The sequence below is a fragment of the Diadema antillarum genome, unplaced genomic scaffold (assembly GCF_040938485.1).
Source record: "Diadema antillarum isolate AM-2024a unplaced genomic scaffold, OU_Dant_1.0 seq00000091_RagTag, whole genome shotgun sequence".
In the NCBI taxonomy this organism is placed as follows: Eukaryota; Metazoa; Echinodermata; class Echinoidea; order Diadematoida; family Diadematidae; genus Diadema; species Diadema antillarum.
Genome location: NW_027271181.1, coordinates 362,727 through 386,364, shown reverse-complemented (window position 1 = coordinate 386,364; position 23,638 = coordinate 362,727). Strand labels below are relative to the sequence as shown.

Sequence of the window (23,638 nt, the reverse complement as noted above, 5' to 3'; positions counted from 1 at the left end):
ATCTGCCATTTCTAGTTCATTCGATTAATCCCATATTTGAAATAAACAAAGCGAGTGAAAGTTGTAATAACCCAAATGATAAGACCGAACGGCACATTTAGCAGGAATTGGCGGCTCTGTATTTTCCAGGTAAGGTACACGCACCGCACTGCAGTTTGTGTTCTGTTCAAAATGGCGGCGTTGCTACAACAAATTCTGAGTCGTTTCATTCCCAAAAAATAGCGTGTCGCCCGCCATTTACGGGTATCTGACCTGTTTTTTCTCACCTTAGACGCCACTCCATAGATGAGAAATGCCTATTGCAACCGGTATCGATGCATTTATTGCGTTTGAAAGACAACTTCGGACACTGTGTTTGGATGAATTTCCTTGTGGAACTGGATCCTGGGCAAGTGTAACATCTTGTGTAGTCCCACTTACTGGATTTCTCGTTTGCAAAGTCAGAGTATTATTATGAACGTTATATTAGACTCTAAAACGCTAACAAGCTAAAATGTCTTCCTGCCAGTGCTAGATGAAATCATTTAAATCTTGACACCACAAGGTGAGTGTCATCACCACTACAGAGAACATGCAGATGTTTTACAATACAAGTCAGTGAAGTTCACTGAGTTGGGATTGGATTTAGCTTAGGGGACTGACAATCTTTTCAAATGCCTCATCCCCAAAAGGCCACCAGAGAATGATGAATCAAGCACAAAGATTTACACAATATCCTGGTACTGCAAAACTAGAAATTTTGCGTTGTGGATTTTTTTTTTTTTATTTTTTTTTTGCGCAACCAAAAGCTAGCACAAAAATAAAAGCAAATGAATATATATAGGGGGTTCTATATATTTTTTTGATGCTCCAGTAGTTACCTGGTAAGTGGTAATGTCCTTATGCTGTGGAATTAAAAACATGCGAAACTCCTCTTACCGAAATGAAAAATTACCCACGCAAAAATATCCACTTGTACAGTAACTGGTGTGAAACAGCCTGATGAGCTCAGATAGTTCCAACATTTGACATTAGATAAGGATCTGGACTTTTTCACTGAAGAGAAATCAAAGAAAGGAAATGTACTGTCAACGCATTGCTCTGAGCTGATATCTTGTCTTAATTTCTTTCAAATCCCTTTGCTGAACACTTTTCTACCACAGCGAACTGCTACAGAGACTAGGAATCCCGCAACTCAGTTTTCAGTAACTTCAAGAGGTAAGCTGGATATTTTCCATCTCACGATCAAAGCATCGTTTGCCTATGTAGAGTTTTCTTTGCAAATATCACATTAAAAACTTGAATACTGTATACGCCATATATTTAGTGAGTCTAAATTTTCACGAATTGAGACTTCCTGACAATTTAGGGAGTGGTTAAATTCGCAATCATGGAGTCCTGTACTGAACGGAGAAATGTATATGCATACGTCACATTCATATCAGGATCAGAGTCAATATTTTTGCGTGTCTCTAATTTCATGAATAGCAGGTGACTCATGAAATTCGTGAAAATAAAAACCCCGCGAAATATTCGGCATATACAGTGTGCCGTCCATGCACATTGCCCATGTACACATTACTTTCATAAACGTGTTCTCAATGCTCTAATCATGCATACAAGCTACTCTGGTAGAGAGAGAGAGAGAGAGAGGAAAAACAAAGATTTAGTGACTTCTTGGATAGGAGAGCCATTGATGGTAACTGCAGTGGCGGATCCAGGCAGGGGTGCACCAGATGCGCGCCCCTCCCCCCTTTATTTTTTGATACAACAAAAGAAAAAAAGAGAAAAAAAAATGGGAGTGGGGTGTGCCCCCCCCCCCCCTTAATTTTGTAAAGGCGCCCCCTCTTTACGGAATTACTGGATCCGCCCCTGAACTGAGTCTGTTCTTGGAAAGGAGATTCCATTGGAAGATGCATTTCCTCTGGTCCTAGATTATGGAGCTGGGAAGGAGCAAGAGGAAACCCTGGAGGAACTGGTGACCTCCAAATTCTCCCCGTACAGCGTGGACTACTCCTGGAGCAGGGAGGCCCGGCAGCTGAGGGAGGTGGCCGTCAAGAGCCCCTGGCTCATCACCAGGGAATTCATCCTCAAGCACTTCAGGACCATCAAGATAGTCGACAAAAATGTGAGCCATTTGACAAAAAAGAAAAGAATGGCTGGATGAATAAAAATCAGTTTATTCATCAGGAGGGGAGAGGGGATGTAAAGGCTCATGACATGACATGTGGTTTTGTTATGGAAATTTGAAAGGAATTTTTAAAAAGTATTTTTACAATTACCCCCACCTTCTGTAATCTTTAAATGCCATCCTTCAATTATTCTGGGGGCTTATATGTAGTTCTTCATAATTTTTTACTGGTGACCTTTTTGGCTATTCATCCATTTTTATTTTTGTTTTATTCATGCTGCATACATTTCTTGAGTAGTGACACATGTCTTGAATTTAATTGCACTTTTAGATGTTATCACGTTTAGATGCAAGGAAATCAAATCACTTTTGTTAGGTTAATCTTTACAGGCCACTTTAAAAGTAGAAATGTAGAAAGATGGTTCCTTAAACCTGATTTTTTATTCATAACACATGGGCAGTATCATGTGATTGTACTTGTCTGATTAGCCTTTCAATTCTGCGACAAAGGTGAACAATGTGGACAAGGGAATGCTGGACTTCTCCAACCTGACAGAGCTGACCCTCAGCGCCAACAACTTGGCGGCAGTGGATTCCAGGAACCTGCCATTCACTCTTCAGGTCAGTTTGTCATATCGATAGATTTCATCTTGACCAGGCACTTACAACCCAGTAATAGGGGTCTGCTAGAAAGGTTTGTTGTTGTTGTAGCCATTGTTGCTGTTGTTGATAATAATGATAGTAATAATAATGATAGTAGTAATAATAATAATAATAATGATGATGATGATGATGATGATAATAATAATAATAATAATAATAATAATAATAATAATAATGATAATAATAATGATAATGATTATAATAATAATGATAATGATGATGATAATAATAATAATAATAATAATAATAATAATAATAATAATAATAATAATAATAATAATAAAAGTAATAATATTGATAAAAATTAATACATAAAATATTAACACAGCATTACATTTAAATCACTGAAAAATAGTGGTATTGTTTCAACATTTCCAAAAGTTTGGCATATCTTTTTGTACAAAGTCTCCCCTTTTCCCACACAGCCATTCAGGTAAGGGTCCCATATATCTTACCAAGTTACCATTCAGATTATTCGGCCAGCAAGGGAAGTTTGATTAACTGGTGAAGTGGGCAAGCAGGTTTGTAGCATCCTACTGTAAATATGAGTACCAGTACCAGTACTGATAAAGAATCTGATTGAATAATGGTGAGTAGGTACATAGAGAAAGTGGAACCAATGTCCCTGCCATGCACAATTTCTCATGACAGTGCAGCTCAGTACCAGCATATATTGTATTCTCATAGCTAGTAAACTGTTAACTGCCAAAACATTCCACTCCTGTTTGCTTTTGATTTGTTCATTGGTTGTTGTTGTTGTTGTTTGCTGACCGCCTGTAGTCTTATGACTTGGCGGTCATGTGCACAACTACAATGTTGTTAGTTTGTTTAACATTTTGATTGATGCAAGGGATTTTTTGTTTTGTTTTGTTTTTTGCTTTGTTTTTCTTCCTTGCTTGGTTGAAATGCTACCAGGATTACCCGTGCACATAAAATCAGCATGTGACTGGCTTTGGGTTGGGTCACCCTCACAAGCTGATATGCTATGTATGAAACGTGTAAGTCCTTGTTTCGTGCAGTAGTGTAGTATTTGGAAACCTTCTGCCGAGCCGGGAGGAAGTTGTGGTAGCAGCTCTGTGTATGACTCATTTCTGTCAATGGTTGATCCTGCTACACACAGTGTACACTACCAAAACAAAAGTCAGTAGTGCCACAATTTTGTTGTTGTTTTCCCCTACCCCCCCCCCCCCCCCCCCCTCAGTCTTTAAAGGCACATACCATGTTTTAAACTCCCATGCAATTTTTGCAAACATTCTGGGAGCGATGACACAGAAGACATGTTTAGCATGTTCCAAATCTTTGCTAACAATACCACTTTGTCCCATTAGGAGAATTACTAGATTATTAAAAGATTTCTTCATATTTCTTTTTCTTAGTTTACAAAAGATACAGTATTTTTTTCCAGCCTCTTGAAAAAAAAGTAGACATGCTAATTCTTATGCAAATATGATGCAATGATTAAAAGTTATGGTGATTTGTTGAAGGTGGAAGACTTTACTAGTGTTCTGAGCATCATAGGATATTGTCTATGTTGTTGAAGACCATCATAATGGCTTTACATTACAAATTTAGGCTTCGACCTTCGGATCACTTGGAAATCAACCTTAACACCGAAGTTGCCCAAATCCAGTGTGTAATTGAGCTTGCATTCAAGGAGGAAATTTTATTGCAGAAAAATTTATCTGGTTACTGCACTTTTGCGCATGCTTGCTTTCCTCGCGGGTCATATACAAAATGCTCAAGGACATGCTACTAAATGATTCTTAGTGTTCCAAACTTAATCACTCTGTCACATCAGCATAAGCACTTTATAGGAAATGTTCTTGAACTCTGACCCTTTCAGAGCTCGTCCCCAATGTGTTTAACCTGATTTATGAAGTTTGACTCCCTATGATATTGACATCGCATTATTGGCTGAACACAGGAAGCTTTTTCTTTCCTTTCCTTAACCCTTTATGTACCAAGGCTTTTAGCTTACCTTGTCGTTCTTTTTTCTTTTCTTTTTTTAATCATCAGCATTCATGCAAACTTGACCCAGTTGTGAAATTAGCAATCCCATTCAGGTGTAGCAATGTGCCTCAGTCTAACAGGAAGGCCATGGTGACATAATAGGAATTACATGGAGTACCCGGTAGTTGATTCCTATTCATTGACAGTAAGTTTAATACCAGATTTCTGTGCCATATGCATGGCAAAGAGAGCACTCAAGCGTTCATGCCAAACATCAAATGAAGCACAGCAAGGGTTAACATCGTACATCAACCAAATGAAGAGTCTGCAACTCCTTTGTAAGAAAGAAAAAATAAAAACAGAACCAGCGATGCAAAAGATAAACTATAGCCAAGGAATTCATTTAATAGTGCATGGCAAACAGTTTAGAATGATAATGCATTGCATCCAAGAGAGGTTATTTGACAGCTGACGGAATGTCACATTTTATCGTATTACAGTCCTACTGAAAGACTGCTTTACCCGCTGATATTTTTGCGTACCGTACAGATATTCCCTTGAATGGCAGTTGATTCGACATTTTTGAGGGGTTGTTAATTTCACGTTTTGTGGTCTTCTCATCGTGATAATTGCAACACACACAGTACCAAATAAAAAAAGGAAAGAGTGACTTCTTAAACAAACGCTTTTGTTAAAGCATTGCCTGAAGTGAAATCAAATCTCTCGAAGGATAAAAAGTAATGGTATTCCAAAAATTTGAGCAGGGGGCCCAAGAGCATGGCATTGGGGGCTCTACCTTCTTGATATTGCAACACTAATGCGCTGTCCGGGGACAGTGCATGTGGGTCAAATTTGTTGTTTTCTCTTTTGTCATTTGTTTTTTGAGCATTGCTATTTTCTCAATCAAGAGCCCATTTGCAAAATTTGCAAAAATAAAACCACCGTGATAAGTTCAGCTTGGTTATACAGTATGTGACAGCATACTGTAAAACGAGGAATGTTCGCATGCATTTTTATTTTGCGAATTTCGTGAGCGCCAAGATTCGCGAAAGTTCTTGTCTACACTATATGCATTGAATGCCAGTGGCAGTTCGCGAAAATTCATGCCGCAAAAAAGGCCGTCGGCTCCAATTCGCGAAAAATTCATGCCGCGAATATATCATGTTTTACATTACTTGCATATGATCGTGTATAAAGTAAGCATATGTATGCCATGAGCACTGCTTCCAAGATGTCCCTGCATTGCTAACAGTTGAAAAAAGGAAGACAGTTGCCAGTTGTCAATTGACCACCATCTCACCATCTAATGGCTTGTAGGTCCTGGAACTCGTGGCCAATGAGATCAGTGATCTGGAGCCGCTGTGCAATGCCCCGCCCCCAGGCTTGCTCCACCTTGGTCTTGGTCTCAACAGGATCTCCGCCCTCCATGACTACTTGACTGCCCCCTACTGGTAAGAGTGTTACTTCTTACATGCTCATATCCAACTAAAGCAAAATTAAAAGTCTTCTTTTTTATCTACCCATTCATCTATCCATGGAGCTACATCGTCTTTCTGTGTGTATGTCTGTCTATCTCTCTATCTATCTATCTATCTATCTGTCTATCTATCTATCTGTCTATCTGTCTATCTATCTACCTATCTATCTATCATATTTATCTTCCATCTATATATCTATCTGTTTATCTATCTATTGTATCTATCTATACCTATCTATCTGTCTGTCTATCTATCAGTCTATCTATCATATCTATCTATCTATCTATCTACAAGCCCTGTCTATCTATATCTATATCTATCTATCTATCCATCTATCTATTCTATCTATCTACCTATCTATTCTATCTATCTATTCTATCTATCTACCTATCTATTCTATCTATCTATCTATCTATCTATCTATCTATCTATCTATCTGTCTTTTGCATCAGTGTATATGTATATGTATCATTTGTTTTTGAAAATGTTGCTAGCAACTGCATTGTAATTCTTTGCCCAATAATCACGCCCTATCAATTTCAGGGACAGATCATTGCTATGTATCAGTAATATTTCCTTTTTTGGTAAATAACACATATGTGTCAAGTATGTGCGTTTCCTGATAGCTGATATCAATAACCTAATCAGTATGATGTATGTCCATTTTTTTCTTGGCAGTAGCCCAAATTGTCAATTGTATGTAGGAATGTAGGAAAACAAGTCATGTGAGAAGGAAGTCATTGTCGTGCATGATTACTGAAGTAATCATGAATGTAAAAGACTTTACCCTGTGAGACTGCACGGCATCTCATACACAGACCCCAACTCAAGCAACCTTCCCTCCCTCTGAAGCTACCCCCCCCCCCCCCCAAAAAAAAAAAAAAAAAGAAAAAAAAAAGAAAAAAAAATCATACATTCATTCATTATAAAGATACAGGAAGCTCCTGCACATAATAAAGGAATGGTATAGTATTGACTGAGGTGAGATTTCAGGGTTCAATTTGTGCGAGATACTCAGAAACCAGTTCATGAAATGTTAAAAAGCATACGCTTCTCAGCTAGAGGAATTCAGTGTTTATTTGATGAAAACTTGGTTGTGAAATGGTCAAGATATCCAAAACCAAAGCAAGACAAAGAAACCCTATAATAAAAGGTGGGTCCCACCTTTTAATAGGATTGCTTTGTTTTGGATATTTTAGCCATTTCAAAACCAATTTTCATCAAATTAACTTTGAATTCCTCTTAGAATTATAAGCTCTGTCAAATTTCACGAGAGGTTTCTCACTATCTCCAGCGATCATTATCGAAATACGTTGGAAACCTCAAGCCCCATCTCAACCGAAACTGTACCATCGCTTTAAGGTTCATGTCTTCCTTCCAACTTCCTCTCTCCAAGGCCTCGCCTCCTGTCTCTGGACCTGAGCTACAACAACCTGGTGGACCTCAAGGAAGTGATCTTCAAGCTGCAGACACTGCCCAAACTCAGAAATCTGGTCCTCATCGGTAACCCCCTAGCAGTGAGTAGGAAATTATTCTATCTTTCTGATTTTCTCTCTCCCTCACTTTCTCCCTCCCCCTCCCTCTCCTTCTCCCTCTCTCTCTCCCTCTCTCTTTGCTCTCTCTTTCGATCTATCTCTGATTATATTTCTAATAGCTGTGGTTGAAAGTTATTTTCGTCTTTGCCATAGAGTCAAAAAGGTGTCAACATATGTCTATGACATGTACAGACATGTTGCCTTCCACATCATGGTATGGCAAATAAAATGTACATGATTAAAAGTAAGGACAACTGGATTCAAGGTCTTAATCTATCAGCATCTGGGCAAATTTGGGAGAAGTTTCTACAAAGTGGTCAAAAGTATATTACCTTTTTTTTTTTTTTTTTTTGAAGACCTTTCATTAAAGATAGCCTTCCACTCTTCAATAAGGTAATTTATTCATGTATCTCTCTGTCAATCTGTCTGTTTTTGTCTGTACGTGTCATTCACTATTTATCAAAAGAACATTAATCAGCAGACTTCAACTTTGTGTGCTTTTTTTTTTTTTGACTAGAATGATTGAATTATCAGTTTATGCTAATTGGTTGTGCAGGATCTAAGTAGCACCATAAGCATTGATTAAGTTCATGAATTATAAGTATACTTCAGTTACTTGAATAGCTGTTTTTCAACCCCCCCCCCCCCCCCCCGGTCATGATTCAGCTTATTCCTGGTTACCGTGGTTACACCGTTGACAGTCTGCGCAAGCTGACCATACTGGATGACACTCAGATCTCGGCTGATGAGAAGCATCACTTCAAAGGTCTGGCCAGGAGGAGAGGTGAGCTCCCTAAACTTTCAAACTTTAATCAGGATAAGTGAAAACTTGTCTCCCAGAGCTCTTTTGACTTTCAATCAGATGTTCCGAGCTGGAATCCCATTGAGTGCCCATGTCCTTGGACAAGATATTTTTGCCCACTATGTCCCACTTGACCCAGGTGTATGAATGGATACCTGGCAATGCTAGGGTAATGATAACCTCAGTATCAACACTGACAAAGCTACTCTGGATAAGGAAGACCATATTGTTATCATTATCATTATGGCGGATTTGCTTGTGGGGTAAGCGGTAAAGCATTTGCCTTCTAATTATAATGTTCCTCACGTAACACAATATGTTTCATAAATTGATATGGCGATAGGTGACTATCAAAAATGCCATCATCTACAATTTGGAAAAGGTGCTTGTCCACTGGTAAAATTATATGAAGGAAATTATTTCTAAAAGTTTTATTACTGAAACTGGCAGTCACCTTTAATAAATTGGTCATTATGGTGTAAGTATGCGATCATCACTCATTTGTCCATTTTGCATGCTAGCAAGTTGTAAAATGCACATATGAAAAAAATGCTAAAATCATGCAAGAATCTGAACTTTTCCTACATATCTATTCCTGACTAGAATAGTGTGTTCAAAACTGGTGTCATACATTTTATTTTTTACTATGTATATTTGTATATTTTTATATCTAACTGTATACCTCCATACATTTATTTGCATGTATATTTATCTATTTTCATGTATACGTATTCTGTATTCTCTATGAATACCATTCTTGAGTGTGTGACTGTGTGTTTTCGTGGGGAAATGTGTCTTACTTGATACTCTGTGTTTGTAAAGGCTTAACTTGAATATGAATACAATGTGATGTCATGCTCAAAGTTAGACAGACACCACCGGATGGGATCAGAGGTATTTTCAAAGGGTACAAAAAGCCCCAGCGCTGAATACCTGCATGGTTGTTTGAACTGGAACAACTTTGTTTGGAGTGAAATCAGTCTGGGTGAAACCCAGCACTCGATGTATAGATAACATTCAACACTTTGCTGATAGCAGATGACACTACATGAATGCTATGATTCGTGGATGTTGACGTGGATCCTCCGTTCTCTTTGTTCTACTTTTCACCTGTAATTCTTTCCCTTCTTTCGCTCTCTGTCGTCACCGGTCAGAATTCGTGAGGGACGAGGCCAAGGTTGTGGTCAAGCTGAGTGCCCTGTCAGGAATACCAATGCCTGCAGAGCTACAGGTATGTGAGTGTGTGTGTGTGTGTGTTTTGCTTTGTTTTGTTTTGTTTTGCTTTGTTTGCTTGTTAAGTAACAAATGATTAAAGTTTCGTAGTGATTCAGGAATTTTTATGGATTTTTATGAAGAATTTTGATATTTTGGCAGGTAGGGTCAACTAGGGTCAACAAACTTGGGAGATCAAGCAGGGCATATTTGAGGTTTGCATGCGCGCACTAAAGTGTAAGCTCTAGTTTCTGCTAGATCTATGGCCAGGCACCGCGCAGCTGAAAGTTGATGACGTAGCAAAAGGCTTCTCTTGGGAAGAACAAGATCAGTGATGAAAAAAAAAAAAAAACTGCTTGGCAGAGGTCTGTACTCTCAAAGTGCTTTTCTATTGTTGTTGATATTGCTTTTCTTCTGGAAACAGGGACTAGGTATTGATCCAAGTCTATGAAGACATTGGGTTTTTTTTCCTCAATCATTCTACTACCAGGAGCAAACATGTTTTGATATAAAGTCAAAGGATAACTGTTGGTTGAATATTTTAGTTCATATCACCTGTACTATTTTTGAAACTATTTTTTTTTTTTTTTTTTTTTTGGGGGGGGGGGTCTTTTTAACATTTCTTTGTCATTTATGCTTTAATGTTGCTATTTGGCTATTTGCACGGCCCTGACTTTGTATAAATTTGAGGACTGTATAGTTTTGTTGAAATTTATTGTAGCAGGCCAGTGGTTCATCACCATCAAACTTTCAGTATTTCCTGTGGCATTACTGCGGAGCCTTGCTAAAGAAAATATTTCATATCCTGACAGTTTTGATCTGCTTTTAAAGGACAAGTTCACCTTCACAGACATGTGGATTGAGTGAATGCAGCAATATTAGTAGAACACATCAGTGAGAGTTTGAGGAAGATCAGACAATTCGTTTAAAAGTTATGAATTTTTGAAGTTTCTGCTCAGTCACTGCTGGACGAGAATACTACTACAGCTGGTGATGTCACATGTGTACAACGATATAAAGAAAATATAAAGAATATGTTCAACATATTTTCACTTTTCTCGAATAATAAAAGAACGCTTGACTTCCCTCTTTCAGAAGGCAAGGGGGAATAATATTACCCTTAACATACGTCAGTGACAAGTCAAGGAAATGGGCACTTTTTTCAAAAAGTAACATTTTGTGAAATTCTCTTTATATTTTCCTTATAGCGTTGTACGCATGTGACATCATACATTGTAGTAGTCTTATCATCCAGCAGTGACTGTGCAGATACATTCGTAACTTTTGAACGGATTGTCCGATTTCCCCCAAACTTTCATTGATGTGTTATACTAATATTGCTGCATTCACTCAATCCACATGTCTATTAAGGTGGACTTGTCCTTTAAAGGGACTATACATTACTGGTTGAGGTGAGGATTCAGCTTGTAATGTTTTGCGAGATATTTAGAAACCACTCGATGTAATGTTAAAGAGCATACAATTCTAAGAGGAATCAAAAGTTTATTTGGAAAGTCGGTTTTGAAATGACTGAGATATCTAAAAACAATTAAGGTAAAGCAAAGAGATCCTAATAAAAGTTGTTGCCTGTCAGTTTTATTAGGATAGCTTTTTTGGATATCTCAGTCATTTCAAAGCCAATTTTCATCAATTAAACAGTGAATCCTTCTTGAAATTACATGCTCTTTCATATTTCATAAGAGGTTTCTCATTATCTCACCAAAAAATGTTATAAACCTGAATCCTCACCTCAACCAGTACTGTATAGTCCCTTTAAGCACACAAAGTTCCTTCTGCAATGTAATACTCTCGGTAAAAAAAAAGGAAAGAAAAGGAAAGAGCTCAATTGCAATAGTTTGAAAACAATTTGAAATATTTTTACTTGTCGTCAACAAGCAGCAACAGCTAAAAATAGAGTTGTTTCTTCTTGATTTCTGAGAAGACGCCAAATAAAAAGATGACCATACTGAGCTCAGTCTCTCAGTGTCTGACACTTTTATACTTCTCTTTACCATTCTGATGCTATTATCTGGCCATTCCTTAGCTATTGCACCTTTGTAGATAGTATGTGCAGGTGTGTATTGTGTCTAGGCAAGATAAGGTATTCACTGTTATGTAACCTCCCCGGTGGCTATTGTGTAGCTACCCCGACCAAGGTTAACCGTTTCTGTGCCAGGGACTTTGGATAGTGTGTACAAGGCTGTGGGGTGTTCTGTGCCAATCCGCACTCCAAGCACACAAAAGGTTGAATATACATACGAGGCAAGTGGCATCATATAGATTGTGTCATGATAGCCTTGCAATCCTACATTCGTGCATCATTCATGATTCTTCACTGGTTTGTCATGGATGTTCCAGAGACTCCAAGCCCAAGCACCTTCTGATGCGGAGATTCTCCCGCCCGAAACCCCTTGCAAACGGGAGACTCCAAGTTGATGTGTGTGAAGCGCGTAGTTCCTAGGGTTCTAGATGTTCTCTGGTGCTATCTAAGGCTTATTTTTTCAACATACGATAGCAATAAGTAAGAAATCCTTTCCACCGGGAGACACAGAGCCAGAGCGGGGGAAATCAAATCTCAAGCAGGAGAACGGGAGATTTTGCAAAAATGGGCTTTCGGCGGGAGATCTCCCGTCGAAAACGGGAGAGTTGGAGTCTCTGATGTTCCACTTGTAGTGTTTGCATGTAGACACGAGGAGTCAGCAATAAATTGTTATTATCATCGTCATTAAAGCAACTGCACCTATATGATATTTCTGCTCCTCCATTTTGAGTTCGCTCTCATAGTTAATACACACTATACAAACTGTGAGTTTCTGTGTTGGGTTTTTGTTTTCTATAGTTATCTTAGATCAGGATCCTGTTTGATAAAACTTGTTATCCAGTAACAACTGCCACATTTCTGTGACAAAATTTGCTATCAGCCAAACAGATGTAAGGATTTCAGTAGCTTATGACAACTTGTTGTTGCAACAAGTTTTATGAAGTGTGGCCCAGGTTCGTAGTGCTGTTGCCTATGGTTTCTAAGTTGGTTTTGACAGGTTTTTAGTGAATTCATTTTGGGTTCAGCATAAAAACTATTATAGACTCTGTTTACAGTGCAGGGCTGGGCCGAGCCCGGCCTCAATTGCGGTTCTCTGCCCCGCATTTCTGTTTGTTTACAGTGGAGGGCTCAAACCAGGCTTTTAATTCAAACCTTTAAATATTTTGTCGTAGTGGCGCTCTGCTTTTAAACAAACGATTATTACTGGGAGCGCGCTGGTCGCAATTTGGTACCGCATTAGGCCCAGTTTGCGTTTACAGTGAGAAAAGGCCAGGCCGAGCCCAGCCTTTTCACTCACTGTAAATGGGGTCTTAGTCTAATGTTTGAAATCTTGTTATTTTCCTAGTGATGATCTACATGTTTGTTTTTTGTGTTTTCCTTTTGATTGATAAAATATGTGGTCAACATCCCTACATCCATAGTTTGTTTTTTCTGCATTTGCTTGATTTTTTTTTTCTTTCTTTCAGGCCACGGAAGAACTACCAGAGTTTCCAATCATCACGAGAACATACTACGTAGAGTTCAAGTTTCTGGAAGATTTCCTCAATGGCCCTGGGCAAGATGGAGGGGGTGATGGGGAAGGAGGTGAAAGAGAAATTGCTGTAAGTTGATCATACTGTAAATCCAGAAACATTCATGGCATGAAACTTTTTTTTTCAGCTTGAAACTTTTGAGTATTGGAGCAGATGGCCTTTTTTTTGCAACATGAAAATTTAGCAAACTGCTGACCATTAAAAGAATTGCGAGTATACTATACATGAACGAGTAGATTTATTGACCACACACTGCTTGTCGGTACAAAGCACGCTACAAAACTGAGTGCACACTACTAGTCGTTGACTTTGGAAGCACTCAGCCTGACCTGAGCTGTACTATGCACACATGTGCAGTGTGTAGACAAAAACTTTTTGGTGCATTTTACTTTCATGAGGCTAGGTTCCTTGCAAAATTGCAAAAGTTTCACACACACAGAAATGCCTAATTTCACAACAATCAACATTGAATATATATACAATTTAACTGATGATCCTCTCGTGGTAATTTTCCTAACTTATACAAAGATTCATATCTATAGCTTGCCCCTTACATGAGAATATCATATTTCCATCTCAAAGACCTATTTTTATTTTAATGGCTATAATAAAACAGAGAGGTTTATGATTATAGTCTCCTTTTATGTTCTCTTCTTTTGTGCATAAGTGCATATTGCAAGTCACTAGGTCATGGCAATCACTTTTATCAATGTTGGTGTTACAACCATACTGACCTTGACTTCTGAAACTGTATCATGACTATAACAATATCAAATATCTTGAGAATGACATTGCATCGTCCTTGAGGTTCTTGCATATATTTAGTGCTTCAGAGTATTTAATCTGTACATACAGTCAACCTACCTCGCCTAAGTCAAGTAATCTATGTGGACTGAAGAAATAGCATTGACTTTTAGGAAATTTGACTTATGAGGGACTAAAATCAATTGTATACAAAGAGAAGGGGACTTGAAAAGACCTTTGACTTAGGCGAATATTTGACGCATGCGAAGTTGACTTAACCCTAAAAAGACTGGGCTATTTTGGTAGCTCGAAAGACTGGGGGGGGGGGGGGGGGCCTAAAGGGCCCCCCCCCTTAAGATCTCGGCCGTGGATCGCGCGATCGCCACGGAAATTTGCACAATGGTAGTGTGCGATGTAATCTACAAAATCATATATTCCAATTTTCCAAGATAGTCTTCTTTTATTTTATTTTGATTAATTATGCTAATTTATGCGAGAAATCAGACTTTTTGATCTAAATCAGTAAATAAAGCTCCAAAAGTGCTCATTTTTGGTCTAGATATTCTTTGTGGCATTCTTAGCAAATGTACTTGAAAAAAAATTCAGTACCAAAATTAATTTCTTATTTATTTTATTGTTTTATGAATTTCTTATGTATTTCTTTGTTTTTTCGACCTTTTGTTTTTGTTGTTTTTTTCAGCAAAATTTTTGGCAGACCCTTTTTGAAGCATAATACTACTAAAACAAATTGATTTTAGCCATTGAGAGTAAAAATAAGCATATTTATATGAACCATGTGATAAAACTCCAATTTGTATTGACTTTGTACACAAAATCACATTTTTGAGCCATTTTCGGTCTCACGTGCATGTACAAAAAGTTATGTAACTTCAGAACCGTACCCCCGGGCGTCACAAATTTGGTGTCAAAATGTGCGGGAAACTCGAAAGAAAAAAGTCATAGAGCATCGCGGCGAGAGCATTGCATGTTGCTGAGTAATCGCGCGAAATGTCGAGGGGGGGGGGGCTTTTAGGCCCCCCCCCCAGTCTTTTTAGGGTTAAGCAAGGTCGACTGTACATCACTATCTCCCAAAGATCTCTCAAGGATCTATATTCACATTTTCTGATATTTGGGCTGTTATAGCAGAGTGCAAAATTTGTGAACGTGTTTTGAAAATTTCCACACCTCAAACTACTTCAGTTCTATGATAAAATGATCCATGAACTGATTCCTCTGTTTAAGAAATCCCCCAGCAGTAAAATTTTACTTGCTTGCCTGTTCATAAGTCTGCTGCTAAAATCAACCCTGGTTTCTTCTAAGGTCTCCTATTAAACCTGGCACTGGGAAACCAGCACCTTAGTCTTGACTTGGAAATCTGTTGGCACCATGTTAGGGTTAAATTCATGGGAATTTGATTTGATATTCTGTTGGGATGCACTAAATCATGCCATCAAAATTCAAAAGAAATTATAAGAATTGTGTCCAGTGTGATTTTTTTTGGTTCAATATTTGCAGTTGAAATTTGCACATTTTGTGTAGCAGCTTCCAATGAATAGCCACACTTTTTTTTTTTTTTTTTTTTTTTGGGGGGGGGGGATGTTCTGATTTTTGGTTTGTCGGTGTTAATGGTTCCTTGGTAATGTTTTCTCTCTTTCTTCTCATTTCTGCATTTTTTTCAGTCTCCAAAGGCGGAAGATCTCACACAAACACTTCCTGAGATAACAGAAGAAAGTCGTCAGGCAGAAACAAATGGTCACATTGGAGATGTGGAGATGAATGGTAAGTTGCCTTAAATTTGGTACTAATTTGCTCTTTTTCTATACCGGTACCTATCATTACCACCAAACCATGTCAAATTCCAAGCGTAAAATATTTCTTGAACCATATTCCCAATCTAATAGTTGAATTTCATCCTTGCCACAAAAGTTGTTTTTTTTTATGTACTTGTACTAACTGTCTTATTCTTTCATTACAAAGTGTTTCAAATAATGATAGTATTCAAAATATGGCTCCAGATATCCATACTGCTACAACTTCAAGCTACATTTGTCTATTTTTCTGAATTACTGGGTTTGGGTGGCTTTTGTTTTGGATATGTTCTGTTTTTTACTTCAAGACAGGTTTGTTAAGTTTACTGTAAAGCTTGGTAGTATCACCCTTTAATGTATTGCCCTGACTCATGACTTGCTCCTCACTCATTGCCTTCTGTGATTGCTTTTTAAGGACTTGATGATACTGGTGCTGTGGTGGAGGGGGAGGGGAAGAAGGATGAGGAGGAAGAGAAGGCGGGAGAGACTGGTGAAGAAGAAAAGTCGACCCCTTTTCAGCAGGACCTGAAGCTAGTACCCTTCAGGACGGAGGGACTGCCGTGGAGCGAAGAAGGGATGGAGCTGGTGTACGAGAGGGAGATCCTGATCGACGACCTGCCTGCCCTCAAGGAACTCCTCAAGAGAGGTCTGGACATTGAAATCAAGGAGGATAAGGTAATGGGAATGGAATGGAGTAGAGCATGATTTGGATGTATCACAACATTGTGGTAAATATCATATTTTAATATTCTGAGGACCTCTTGTATAGTACTTTTATGTTTCTAACACTTAATTAACATAAAAACTTAAAGCATATTCAGAAAATGTTTGCATATCTTGTGAAGGTCTACCATAGGGTCTTTGACACATTTGTTTGCTCAGGAGGGTAAAGCAGCTGTACAGCGCAAGTGGTTGCTATAGACAGATCCATTGCCATTAAAACATGTTTAACTGTATCCATATTGGCCATTTAATATGCACTAGTTCAGTCAACCTTGCTTAAGTCAACCTCGCATAAGTCAACCTTGCATAAGTCAAATGATCACCTAAGTCAAATAATCGCATAAGTCGAAGGTCTTTTCGAGTCCTCTTTGTATAATCTATTGATTTTAATCCCTCATACGTAAAGTTTTCTTTAAGATATTTCTTCAGTCCAAGTAGTTTTGACTTATAGGCAAGGGTGACTGTATTTCCTTGTGTGGAGACCAGGCAACCATCACACCAATGCTATCGTTTACATTGTATGTATCAACAAGGTGCTCTCGTATCCGGCTGAGGAGGACGGGCGGGACAGTGCGGCCAGCGTGAAGAAGGGGGGCAAGGAGAAGGACGGAGGGAAGGGAGAGAAGAGGGGTGCTAGTGGAGCCAGCAGGACCAAGGACAAGCAGGAGAAACCCAAGGATGCCAAGGTAACTGATTATGATGATAATAGTGATGCATGGTAGCCAGATGGTATAAACATGTGACTACCAGTGGAAGAAGATATTTTTACAGAGCTGACTTACATGTACTTTACCCCTAATGTGTGCTTTGTTTGCTGATTCACACCAATGCTGGAGAGCTGTCTTTGCCAGTTGGCATAAAAGTCAATGAAAAGAGATTACCTAATCCCCCTATAATCCCTTGTGTTTTACCATGGCCTTCCTGTTGAACTAATTAGGCACATTGCTATGCCTGTGAGTGGGCTGGCTATTAAACTTTACAACTAGGTAAAGTTTGGCTGGATGATTTAATAATATTAAAAATGCTGATGAAAAGCTTGGCAAATTAAGCCACCTTGGCAAATCTTCACATGTGTATAGCCAGTGATGCCTAATTATGGGCAATATGATATTCTGCAAATAATGGTTAGATTAGATTTTCCTTTTCAAAGTAGAATATTGATACAAAGGATGCCCACTGTGTTTCAAATATTCATGTTTGCATTATTTTCAAAGTTTGTGGTACTCTTGATTGATCTGAATTTTGATCCGTGTAAAATTTCTGAGCGTTTATACCGTATATCAAACAATAACCATTGTGTGAACTATGATACCGCCAACCTTGCTTAAGTTGGTCTCACATAAGTTGAATAATTGCCGAAGTCAAAGGTCTTTTCAAGTCCTAACCTCTTTATATTCTGTTGATTTTAATCCCTCATAAGCCAAATTTTCAAAAGTCATTTAAAATTCAAAGCTATTTCTTCAGTCCAAATAGATTGACAATGGCGAGACTGACTGTATTTTCAAACACTGTAATTGTGGCAGTGGCTATTTTGCAACTACTGTGTATCCCTGAAAACACAATTAGAATACGCTCTCCTTTGAGTACAGGCACTCAGAGTCCTTGATTTACAAAACCAGTATATTGTGAGTCATTACTTTGATTTCGTCGCAGGGTGGGAAGGATGATGGAAAGAAGAAGAAGAAGAAGGAGCCGGAGATAGAGCTCCATCACCTCCCACCAGAGGTCACTGTATTGGGGGCCTACCATCTGGATCTGGCGGAGTTTGTCAATGGGGAGACGAGGGCGGAGGAAGTGTGCATATGTGAGGGCGGGGCACTGGGTGGGGACCAGGAGGAGGAGCATGAGGAGGAGGCGGGTGATGGAAGGAAGGTATGATTGATATCGTCTACTTCACACCTCTTTCAGTCTATCCTAATCAGAGTTGCTCCATTTTTTTCATTTTTTTTTTTACTATTTTAATGCCTGAAAATTGTGCAACATTCACATTTACTTTTTATTCCAGGGACTCAAACATAAAGAGATCCTCTCTGTCTTCAGTACATTTTACAGATTGGAAGCAAAAGAGCACTAAATCCATAGACTATCAAGTGCATCGTTTCTGTCCTGCTTCTCACATGATGTTTTCCTTTTACTCTGAATCTCTGATTTTTACAGCATCGTCTCGTAAATGTGTAATACTACTATGGTCAGATTTCCCCCAAGCTTTGATGTCATATTTGTGGTTCAGCAGATGTTATCCTTTAAATCATCATATTCATTGTCTAGATATTTCAGGTGCATATCACAATGAAAACAATACTTAGTTCCTTACTCAACAGGAAAGCAGATATTCCTAACAGAGTGCCCAGTTTGTTTCATTCTCTGGATGGATCTTTTAGTGCAATGCACTGTCACTCCAGATTTAAGTGTTTAGCTGTTGGAAACCGTGAGGAATCATTTTGGATGTCCCCTAGCTTCCTTGTTTGCTAATGTTACTTTCAACATTTAACCAGGGCATCGTCAATGTCAGTGAATAATGGAATTGCAGCGTTTATGGAAACTGCGGATTAGGGAAAGTTTTAGACAATCGTTGGTCAGTGTCGTTTTATTGCAGATTTTCATTCTTGCAGAAGATTTATTCAGAATTGTCATTATATTAACCCTTTCTCTTCCAGAGACTCAAGACAATGTGTACTCACTGTGCTGTAGGGTTTTCTGTGCCAATTTGCAGCCAGAGCACACAAAGAGGTAATATGATGGTAGAAGTTTTGAATGTCTCATCTTGATTCTTGCAGGACAAGAAGAAGAAATCTGATGGGAATGACTCGGCCAAGGGCAAGAAAGGAAAAGACGCTAAACAAGACAAGGATAAAGGTAAGAGAATTTTTTCTGTTTTGCACTACTAGTATCATGCCAGTAGTTAGGTAGATTTGAGCCTATAAGAGTTGATGCTTAAATATACAACGTTCTTGAATGACATTTATGTTAAAGTTTGGTCTTATAAAGAAAATGTCTTGTGTGGTGTGGAGCTAGTAGATGTATTCTCGGTGCAATTTCTCAAGCCATGTAGGAGATTCTCATTTCTGTCATCAGAGTGTATTGAATCATTGTGTTTATATCTATAGAGATGACAGTTCAAGTATTGGAATGAAATGTTATTCTGATCATTCTTCTCTTCGGCTAAGAACACAAAATTAAATTGAAAATGCATTATAAATATCATCTGTTTTGACTACCAATGCACAGTCCAAGTTGATATACGCAGTGCTATAGCTATCTATGGCATAAAGTGTTTCCAGATTACTTGAGATAATGTTGAAATCTTCAATGTCATAAAATCAGGAAAGAAGCAAGGCAAGGCAGACGCTTCCAAGGAGGCGAAGAAGGACGGTGGGAAGGGCGGGGCCAAGCGGCCCGTCTCCGGGGTGACCCTGAACACGGACGAGGAGGAAGAGAAGCCAGCGCCTCCATTGACAGTCTCGGTAGAGTTCCAGCTCATCCAGTGGAAGACGGCTCAGGACTCGATCCCCAAGCTCAGTCCCCCGGTCCCAGAGGGCCAGCCTGAGGAGGGAGGGGCGGAGAACACTACCTGAGAAACATCGGTCATCTGATATAAAACTTGACCGCGTGGACTCACAAGAATTTTACTCAAAGATGTGCATGCTGTTACAGGGTTCTCCAGAGAGAAAATAAAAAATCTGCAGCAGGAGCTTCTTTCACCTGGAACTGCCTTTTGAGCAAACATTTTACATCTCTGTGAGATATAAGGAACTTGTTAGAATGTGAGACATTTTGTGAGAATCAGAGGACAACAGGCACATATTTTGTGCCATTTGAAACAAATTAAATGTCCCACTAACCTTTTACCGCCAGCAGATTACCAATGGATTTCCACATCTACATCGGCCATCTTTGTCCTGTGAGGAATAGTTAAGAAGACCTACATGTCCTAAATTTCTGCTGAGTGATTTCACAGTAATGGTCGCTTTTACTGAGAAATTATTTGTCTGCTCCCGTAATTTCTGAAATACATTCCTTATTCCACATACTTGGAACTCCTTACATTTGTAAGATATCAAGAAAATCTGTGGTTATGACTTTTGAATCACACTCCTTGTCTGACAAGACTTGGCACTCCTTGTCCTGCAAGACTTGACACTGTGTTTTTGTGGGGAATAGAGAAATTTCTCAGCTATGATGACATGTTAGATGTGTTACCAGCTAGAGTAAATCAGAGTTGCCTTTATTGTGTTGAGTATATTAAGCCTTTGTGTGCTCTGAGTGCTGATTGACACAAAAAAAGCCTCATAGAGTTATCACACCATCCAAAGTCCCCGGCACAGAAAGGGTTCATAATGACATTGAAGACAATGAGATTATACACTAGACATAAGTACTTGAAAATGTTGTGAGCACCTTGTTATGATTCTGTGAAAGGCAAAAAATATGTTTTTCATGAAACTAATCAGCCATAAGTACTTTTTGAGACGAGAGTCACACTCCACTGACAGCAGCATGCTGGTAGCACTTCAAAATGAAGTGTGTCTCTTTCCCTTGCCTAATTCTGCCTTCTGTCAGTAGTCAACGACGTGCAACTTGTCGCAGGGAACCCATTGTAAGGGCTCCCATCATAGTGAAGTCCTTGGGACTAGAAGTTTTCTTTCATTATGTCGAAATGTTGTTGTGGCCAAACATATAAAGTATGTATGAAGATATATAGATAATGAATTTTAGACCCAAATCTTTTATACTTCATTGTAACAAAATGTTGTTACAACCGTGTGTTTGTTATAACGGTAAAGACAAATTCACTCAAGACCAAAATTTTAGAAGTTATTATAGATCAAGAGTTTGATGTTTGTTTTTCTAACTTGCAAAGCATAAGAAAATATACTCCATATCTTTCTGGTATCTATTTCAGTGTGAGACACATTGAGTTCCTTGGTCCCATTTGCTTCAAGCCATGGCTTAGCCCATGGTAAACACAAAACCTTCATTATGCAAACTTTGTATATATGTGTATATATATTTACATATCAGATTATGTAATTACATGTATGTAAATACATTTGTAAAACCCAGAGCAATATTGTGAAATGCAGTTGCACAAGCCAAGAGTTTGGTGAAGCTTTGTCTTGATTTCATTTGCAAATTCCTGTATTTGTTTGTTTGTTTGTTTGTTTGTTTGTTTGTTTGTTTGTTTGTTTGTTTGTTTGTTGTGTGTTTATTACTTACTGTCATCATGCACTAAATGCTCATCAAATTTAGTTTCACCAGAAAGTTTACTCATTACATGTTCATTTCTGCATGGCTACAAAGGAAATATCCAAATAGTGGCCATTATCAAACTTGTGATTACCACTGCCATACAAATTGCAACTCAGGACGCTTGTTATAAATACTGATCAATGTGAAAAACATAGAAGATTTTTTGGTAGTGAAACCAGCCACAAACCCATACCATTCCCCATGCATAAATTGATAACTAAAAGCACAAAAACAGCAACAACAAAGTAACAAGCCATACATTATGAAATCACTTTTGTTTTGTTTATTTATAAACTTACGTTGATTGGCATATATACATACAATTCACATTTACATATTCACACAGCTGCCATAATTTACAAAGCAAATGATCTGAGAGAGAAAGCTGTACATATGTACATATTTCACATACTATGTATACAACTATCAAATCCTTATCACATATTTGCAAAAATATAGCACTGATTCAAGTCACAAAGCTTGAACTTCAATCATTATTTTTAAATAAAAGATAATAAATCACAGTAACATTTTTAATAACTCACTTCACACATGACCAGATACGGTACATGCCATATATTTTGTGAGTATAATATTTTGCAATTTGGGACCAGTAAAGCAATTTCATGAGTAGTTGAATTCACAACCAATAATCATTGATGGAATAGGAAGAAGTATTGTTACTTTTTGAGCCAGAAATCAGCAATTCCCCACCATGGGGGTGATATACAGTATTGTGCACTTTAGTTATGGGAGGCAATATTATTGTAAGATTTGTTCATTTCACAAGTATTGGTTAACTCAGAAGATATAGCAAAAATACAAGACACTGCCAAAAATATACCGTACATAAACAGTTGCATATGGTCAACTGTAACACCAATGTAAAAACTTAACTGTGCCATGAGATGATCACTATAGCTTCAGGCAAAATAGTTACAAGTGTTATCCTGCTAACACACATATTTGCATTATGTCCGCTATCAAATTTTCAATGACAGTCCCCCTGTAAAGTGTCAGGTACTGTAAAAGTGGATATTTTCGCGCGACTAATTTTTCGCGCTTGGCCGGATAAGAAGAGTTTCACGTGTTTTTAATTCCGCGGTATCAACAACATCAACTATAGGAACATATGGCAAGCAAAAATTTTCGTGTGCTTTTAATTTCGCGCTAGTTTCTGATTGCGCGAAATGCGTGAAAATTTCAACACCGCGAAAATTTCCACTTTTACAGTAATAAAGCAAAGGGCCTATCTTTCAAGTACATTGATCAGGCTTGTGCTGTGTATCAATGGGCAATATTCACCAGAATATCAAAACTTAATCAATACTATAAAGATATGGGTTATACTAGAAATATGTGTTTGTTAATCAGAACAAAAGTAATTGATTTGCGTTAAAAGTGATAGATATATTACCTTGTTGGAAAAAGTCGCTAATCCCAATTGAAGCACATTATTGTTCATTAAAACAGCACATACCAGTCTGCTGTTTCAGAAAATATTTTTTGTTTCATTTTCTGTTTACTTCTCAATTGCTAATGCACCCTTTTCAGTCATTTGGGCCTTGGTTTTTGGTTTTTGAAGGCTTATTGAAGAGGCTTCACTGTCAGTATGAAAGGCAGTACATCATATTCCAATGTGAATTGGCATAAGCTAAGACAGGAAGCAATGATACAAATTCACTGATGACAACGACTGATAAGGGCTATGACTTCCTACAAGCCGATACCGCGAGCAGTAACAAGAACTAGATTTGCCAAAAATATCCATCTAAAAAAGACAAACAAAA

General features: G+C 38.2%; 1 protein-coding gene across 1 annotated transcript; it reads left to right on the top strand.

The window, feature by feature from the left end:
• The first annotated feature begins 292 nt into the window (after positions 1-292).
• On the top strand, positions 293-20,173 carry LOC139726600 (leucine-rich repeat-containing protein 43-like). Its single transcript, XM_071637591.1, has 15 exons — positions 293-388; positions 1,143-1,197; positions 1,914-2,107; positions 2,621-2,731; positions 6,041-6,174; positions 7,598-7,718; positions 8,403-8,520; positions 9,693-9,769; positions 13,258-13,392; positions 15,747-15,846; positions 16,291-16,550; positions 17,132-17,284; positions 18,252-18,470; positions 19,376-19,454; positions 19,923-20,173. Exons 1-15 carry the CDS (start codon positions 293-295, stop codon positions 20,171-20,173), a joined length of 2,103 nt encoding a protein of 700 aa, XP_071493692.1.
• The last annotated feature ends 3,465 nt before the right edge of the window (positions 20,174-23,638 follow it).

Bases quoted from the DNA above. Each gene is read 5' to 3' on its own strand.
- LOC139726600 (XM_071637591.1), top strand. From the start codon at position 293: ATGCCTATTGCAACCGGTATCGATGCATTTATTGCGTTTGAAAGACAA. The intron at 2,732-6,040 runs GTCAGTTTGTCA...AATGGCTTGTAG, and splicing joins ACCTGCCATTCACTCTTCAG to GTCCTGGAACTCGTGGCCAA. The intron at 13,393-15,746 runs GTAAGTTGATCA...CATTTTTTTCAG, and splicing joins GAGGTGAAAGAGAAATTGCT to TCTCCAAAGGCGGAAGATCT.